Genomic DNA, 7,003 nt, shown 5'->3' on the forward strand with positions numbered 1-7,003 from the left:
CGTTTTTTGTGGGTTTTTTTTTGTTTGGTTGGTTGGTTTTTGTTTGTCTGGTTTTTTTTACTTTAAATATAAAAACCAAAAAGCTCTAACTGATCACCTGAATCGACTTGTGATAAACTCTAAGGAGAGGAAGAGCCGCTCTCTGGGCTGTGCCACCGCCTCCCGCGGGCTGCGGGACCGGGGTGCGTGGGGTGAGCGGGGAAGCGCTTCACCCCGATTCTCACGGGTGATGGGCGTGGGGGGTGTCGGTGCCGTTCTCGGGTGGGGTTTATTTTTGCCCTTTTTTGTTTGTTTCCCCCTTTTGAATTTTTTTTCTCGTCGGGTCAGTCCATGTCCACCTCCTCGCCGTCGGCGGGGCCGCAGTCCGATCTGTCCCTGGCTATGCTGGCCTCCCGCGCCCGCACTGGCGATTTGGGCCTGGGGAAGCTGCCACCCTCCGCTGGGGCTGCCGCCGCCGGGTCACCGTGTGCGACCCCGGAGCGGGGAGAAGCTCCGGCAGGTGCTGGTGGCACCGACCCCGCCGCAGCCGAGTCCGTGGAAGCGGGGCCGGGCTGGGCACCGGCAGGCGCCGGTTCCGCGCTGCAACCGGGTGGGCCCGGGTTGGCGGCGGGCAAAGGGGAGTCCCGGGGGGGCTGCCCGGCCTCGGGGCCCGGGCTGGCCTTGAGGGCGGTCTGCGGGACCAGGAAGCCCAGGGGCTGGGTGATGGGGTAGAGCAAGAAGTGTCCTTTGCCGATGAGGGTGCGTGGGGCGCAGGGGGGGAGGCTGGGGAAGTCCGGGGCGGCTTTGCGGCGGGGTGGCGAGGCGGAGAGGAGGCTCTCCACGCTGAAAGGGTTGAGCTTGTGGAAGCTGCCGGCGCCGCGGGGTCCCCCCGCACCTCCGTTGCCGTCCCCCGAGGGGGCGGCCGCGCAGTCCTTGTCGGGCGGGCGCTGGAGCCGCCCGCTCCCGCTTCTTTGGCTGGGGTAGAAGGGCTCTGCCGTCTGGTCGCAGGTGCCAGGAGACTGCTCGGAGGGGGTGGCTGCGGCGGGGGGCGGCGGGTGGTGCGGCGGGGGCTGCCCGCGGGGCTTGGCCTCGGGAGGAGCGGGCGAGAGGCCCCCCCCCGCCGCCACTATCGCTGTCGGAGCTAGGCGTGCTGTGTAGGGAGAGGCCGCTGGGCGAGTGGAGGTGCCGGCTTTGACTTTTGAGGAGCTTCTTCTCGTGCTTACGCTTCTTCTTCTCCATTTTCTCCAGCTCCTTGCGGGCGATCTCCTCCGGGTCCATAGGCTCCCCGCTGCACGTCGTGGGGTGGGAGTTGTGAGCCGGCCGCCCCGGGCCTTTCTTCGTGTTTTCTTTCTTTCTCCATTTGGCCCGGCGGTTTTGGAACCAGACCTACACACCGAACAACGAGAAGCAATTAACACCCAGCGCACCGGCCCCCCGCCGTGGCCAGGGCGGGGAGCGGTGGGGTTGGGAGGAGAAGCAAAACTCGGGCCTCCCCCGTTCACCCCTCGAGGTGCTGGCAGCCCCCATCCACAGGACAGGCTGTCTGTGAAACGGAGAGCAAGGGAAGGGGAGGAAGAGATACACACACTTTAACAGGCTAGAAAAATAAAAGCAAGGGGGGAGGGGGGAAGGGGTGCACACTCACGCACACACACGCTGCAGCCTGCCCGCACCGGCGCCGCGGGGATGGGATAACACAGCCATCCCGAACTCTGCCCCGAGGCCACGGGGTGCAGAAGCACCAGCCGGAGCCCCGGCCTGCGGGGCCGGGCCCGATCCCTCCGCAGCAGCGCGCAAAATGCAATAAAGCGCGGCACAATAAGCGGGCCCAAGGTAAGTGCTGCGGAGTGGAGTCTGGGCCTCCTGCCCGTCCCGAGCTCCGGAGCAGAGGGATTGGACCAGCCCAAAAAATTGGGGTTTGGTTTGTTATAGATTACGGAAGGAAAAAAAAAAAAAATTCAATCCTTTCTGCTTCGGCGGTTCTTTGGCTCCGCGGCCGCGCAGTCCGCGGGCACACGCGTCCCCTCCGCGCCTGCGGGGCCTCGGCCACAGGGCCTGCCGGCAGAGCCGATCTCCAGCAGAGTACGACCTCATTTTGGGAGCACCGTGGGGACTTTGGTGACTCGATCTCTGCTCCTTTCCCCCGGCCGCCTGCGGAAGAGCTCCGCAGGCTCCCGAGCCCCAGGGAATGGCCGAGAGGATGCTCTCGGAGCCAGCGCGGGGGGGAAAGGCGTCTCGGAAAGACACCTTGAGGCAAAGCTGATAGAGGAACAGTGGCAAACGGCGTCAGCTCATCCCTAGGGGAAGCGTCCCCGTCTCCCGAGCATGGATGAAGGACGCATTCCCCGCACACGCAGCCGCCCCGCACCGAGCCGAGCGGCCCCGGCTCGGCCTCGCAACCCGCCCGCAGCCGCCGCGGCTGCAACAGCACCCAGAGATCCGACAGCAAATCCGCATCGCGTCCGCATTCCCCGACTCAATTCCCGTTTTATTTTGTTAGGATTAATTAGAGCAAATAGATGGTTCCTCTCCCCATGTCGTACGACCGGGGGCCCGAGCAGTTCCTTAAAATTAAGTTTTACAAGTTCCGAGCGTTATTGACGTTCTCCAGCGTACCCTGGCCCGTGATTAAGCCTCATATTTGCATGTTAATTTTCTGTCCTTGGCTCATTTAAGGAAAAACGTTCACAGGAGAAAAATATATTTTAAAATAGGTTCAGGGAAGCCAGGCTAGGAAGTCACTCTTCGGGGCTCGTTTGCAAGATTTAAAAATAAAAATAAGGGAACAATAATTTAAAAATAAAGCAGCAAGGACCAGTGCACGGCAGGGGAACAAAAGGAGAGGGCTGAGAGGAGCGGGTCCGTCCCGAAGCGGGAATGCGGGGCCAGGCTGCCCGGTCCGACGGGACCTCCCCGGGGACCGCTGGGCACAGAGAGAGGGGCAGGGGACTGGGGGAGGGGGGACACGACACACGGTTTTTACCTGCACTCTGGACTCCACCAAGTCCAGCCTGAGAGCCAGAGCCTCTCGCATAAACACGTCCGGGTAATGACTTTCATTAAACGCCTTTTCCAGCTCCTCGAGCTGCCAGCCAGTAAAATTGGTGCGAGTTCGTCTTCTTTTACAGCCAGGACTTTCTTTGTCCGGGTCACCCGAGTCTGAAAAGGCAGAAATACCCTTAGCTCCCTGGAAGACAGGCCTTCTCCCCCCCTCCCTGCCATTCACAGGAGCCTTTTAACTTTTGTGCTCGGCAGCTTTGGTAAAAGAGCGGGATTATACACACACCTGCGCTAAAAATGGGGAGGAACCCGATCTGCCCTCGCCTCCTCCGAAAATGTACTTTACAGAACATTTATTCCTGAAGGAAGCTCTCCACAGGCACTCAGCTGGCAGAGAGAGAGAGAGAAGTTCCAATACTTGGTCCAGCCACCAAAGGTTTCATGAAAAAAAATAATTAAAGCTCCCCCCCCCAGCCCTCCCCTTTCCCTGCCCCAGCCTTCCCCCCGGAGCAGCTGCCCGGGCCGCAGCTCGTGGCCCGGTCCCACCGAGGGCAGAGCGGCCCCCGGGCCTCCTGCAGACCCCTGGGCACGGGCGAGCAAAGGCCTGGGGTGTTTGCAGCTTCTCCGAGAACGTACAGCTCCAGGTTGGGGATTTATCTCCTAACGCTTTCCGCCAGGTATGGAGATTGATCGGTTTTTTTTTTTTTTTTTTTTTTTTTGTCCTTTATGTTTAGTTGAGGTGCAGAGAAGGAATATTCCAGGATATTTAAAGAGGTTGTTGGGGCGACGGAGTGTTTTAATTGCTGAACAATAGCGGTGCCACAGGCCGGTGGGGAGGAAAGGAGAGAGCGTTTCCCTTCCGTTAAATCGTTTTTAAAAAAATAATTACCGTTCTTAATTCCCCGAACTCCAGCGATTCCCATATTTATATAGATATAATTGTAATTATATGCTCCGAGCCCCCACCCTGAAGATGAACTTTGGGGGAAGGCACGGGGCCCGAGCCGCTATTGTTCAGGGCACACGCGTGGCCCCACGCCGCTGGGAACGGGGGATGCTCCTGGCGCTCTGCCCAGGGCCCCCCGCCTCATCCTGTCCGCCCCTCACCCCCCCGCCCCCCTCCAGGCACCCCAATATCCGCAGCTAGGGGTGCGATGGGGGCGGGGGGGCTGCGATGCTCTTCGTCCTCCGCGCTGACACGCTCCGGGAGGGGATCAGTGGTCGGAGCAAAGCGGGGAGGGGGGGGGGGAAACACGGGGCCGCTCCTACCTGCGAGCTTGAAGGGCTGGCTGTCCCCGCTCACCCCGCAGCCAGAGGGGATGAGCGGCGCCGGGTTGACCACGGAGGCAGCGCAGGAGCCGCTCAATAATCCATCGATGGAGAAGGGGACGGAGGCGGCCGCCGACTGCAGCTGGTGCCCGGCCAGCTCGTAGACGTGATGGTGACCGAGCGGGTAAGGGAAACCCACCATCCCCCCGAACTGGGCATGGGGATGCTCCAGGATGCGGCTGTCCATCATGGGGGCGGCTCTAGCGCGGGGGGTGCCGGCGGGGCTGGGGGCGCGGGCGGTGGGGCGGCTGGGGCCGGGGGTGCTGCTGCCGGAGGAGGAGGAGGCGGCGCGGCGAGGGGCTCATGCTGCAGGGCGCCCGGGCGCTTTAACTTTATCAACATCAGGCTCCCAATAATTAGCTCAGGCTGGGGGAATTTGGGACCAATAAGAAACGTTAATCGGTCCTGACGTCAGAGACGTGCCAGTGTGGGGAGCAAACGTTTTCCATATCGATTGCTAATTATACCTGACATCCAGCCTCAATAAACAATATCAGAGCTGTCACAACAAGACAAGGGGGGCTTTGATACGAACTCCAGCCCGAGGAGGGCGGCGGGGGCCGGGCGGGTAGGGGAGGGTGCGAGGGGGGGCCCGGGGGGGAGCTCATGGATCCGCCTGATACCCGGTTAAATACTAAACAGCCGGAGTTATACACAGACACAGCCTCCCCCCCCACCCAGCCCTCCAACCCACCCTCTTCCCCCTTGTCCCCTCCCCTCTCCAAATCACTAATAGATTTCCCTTTAAAACATTCACCAGCGTGTTGTGGGGATTTTTCACCAGAAATGCTCTACTCTCTGAACCTTTAAAGTGATGTTGCTCCAATTACAGAGAGACATTGAGCGGCAAATAGACTGATCCAATAATAGGAGATTCATCATCCGCTCTTTCCAGAGCTGTCACATTGAATTTAAAACTACAAGCCTTTTCATCTCCTCTCCGGCTCTATAACAGGGGAAAGGAGAGGGGGGCAGAGGGGAAAAATGGTGGGGGGAAAAGGGGGAAAAAAAAGGGGGAGGCGGGAAGGTCCGCCGTTTGCAGCGTTTAGAAGATTTGAGCATATCAATCGAAATCATAATTAATGCAATCTCCTATCGATCCGGCCACGGACACCCCCCTCCCCAGCAGCAACCACAACCCTTGAATTGGCAGCGCAGCCACAACCAGCGGCAGGCTCTGTTCGCTGAAGAGGAGGACAAAAAATGAAAAAGGAGGAAAAAAAGAAAACCCAAATAAAGTTCCCATCCGTCCCCTTTACCATCGTCCCCCCCTCAGAAAAAGCAGCCCGTGCCACACCTCTCCCCCGCAGTCATTAACAGTTTCCGAACAGCCGGCAAATTTATCCTGATTAAATTACATCCTCATAGAAGTTTTCACCCCCCCAAAATACCGATGGGTTCCTCTGGTTGACCATTAAGGAGACGGTTCTCCAGCAAAGCGCGGGACTGGGGACCCCCAGTTTTGTGCCCTCCTCCGTAGACCCCGGTTAGAGAAACACTTCCCAAGCTCTAAGGAGGGAAGGAAGGGGATGTTTTCCGCCCCCCCCCCATCCCGAGCCAGCCGGGGCAGGAGATCTCATCCTCTGGGTCGGGGGGGGACCCAGCCCGGCGCCCCCCGGGCAATGAGAAGGTGGGAAGAGGAGAGGAGAGCAAGAAGAAGCAGCGTTTGAGATTAACAAAGAGGAGAGGGAGAGAAAGAGCCGGGGTGGAAAATCAAACAGGGAAAACTCTTTAAATCTTCCTAGGAGGTTTGTGCAGAATTAAATCCTTCGAGTAGGGGGGCAGAGTAGGGAGAGTAAGGGGAAAAAATGAAAATAAATAGGAAGGAAAAAGGAGAGAAAGAGGAAGGGGAAAAGATGGAGAGACACTTTCTATCTGGAAAACACACAAATAGATTTTCCAGTTATAAAATATCCAGGCAAGATAATACATTTCCTGGTGCTGGCTTGTGTGGGTATGAGAGAGGGGGAAGCTAAAACTGAAATAAAAAGGAAGTGGAGTCTCTAATCTATGTTGTCTGTCCGGAGCTGTATTTATTCACCTAATTGAATGCCATACAATATACTGCTGTATTATTGCTGTTCCTTCCCTCCCCCCTATAGATTAGTTTAATTATGGTCTCCCTGCCTCTGCTGAGAGCAAAAAGGTAGCTTGAATTTGGACTACGCAGCCCTAACAGAAATAAGAAAATGATGGTGTTGGTATTAATTCTGGGGTCAAGGGCTTCACTTTTCACCATAATTTAATTTCTTTCTCTATAAATACTAAATGTAAACTGTGTCCACTGGACCAAATTTTGCCTGTAGCAATAAATGCCTCATTTTCTGTCGGATTTCAGGAGAGGAATGCGAGGGGAACGTGTTTCTGAATACAGAATGGTAATCAATCCAGGCCAGAATAAGAGAGAGGGGACTTTTCTCTCTCCCTCTCTTTATTATAATGAATTAATTCGACTTTATTTATCCCATTTTCTGGAGCTGACAGAATGTTAATTTGAGTTGAAATTTCTCTCGCCTCTCACTCCCTGACCCTTGGCCTCCAGATTGGCGTGTTGTAATAACCTGAATCTTTCAACAGAAGCCCTGATAATTGTTACCTTATTAGCATGCAAATTGTTTAATTAATATTATTATGGAGAAGCATACAATCCGTCCGTCACTTGACCTCAAGTGCAAGTCCACGTAGTAAGCGGCTC

General features: G+C 56.9%; 1 protein-coding gene across 1 annotated transcript in view; it reads right to left on the bottom strand.

The window, feature by feature from the left end:
* UNCX (UNC homeobox) overlaps positions 1-4,498 on the bottom strand; it is a 4,663-nt gene extending 165 nt beyond the window's left edge. The window contains 4 exon segments of the mRNA XM_051632353.1: positions 1-1,097; positions 1,099-1,365; positions 2,963-3,138; positions 4,249-4,498. The exon segment at positions 1-1,097 is cut by the window's left edge and continues 165 nt beyond it. Coding sequence (XP_051488313.1) covers positions 324-1,097; positions 1,099-1,365; positions 2,963-3,138; positions 4,249-4,498 — 1,467 coding nt within the window. The 3' untranslated portion in view covers positions 1-323.
* Between the last annotated feature and the right edge of the window lie 2,505 nt (positions 4,499-7,003).

Source organism: Apus apus, chromosome 14 (assembly GCF_020740795.1).
Source record: "Apus apus isolate bApuApu2 chromosome 14, bApuApu2.pri.cur, whole genome shotgun sequence".
Taxonomy (NCBI): Eukaryota; Metazoa; Chordata; class Aves; order Apodiformes; family Apodidae; genus Apus; species Apus apus.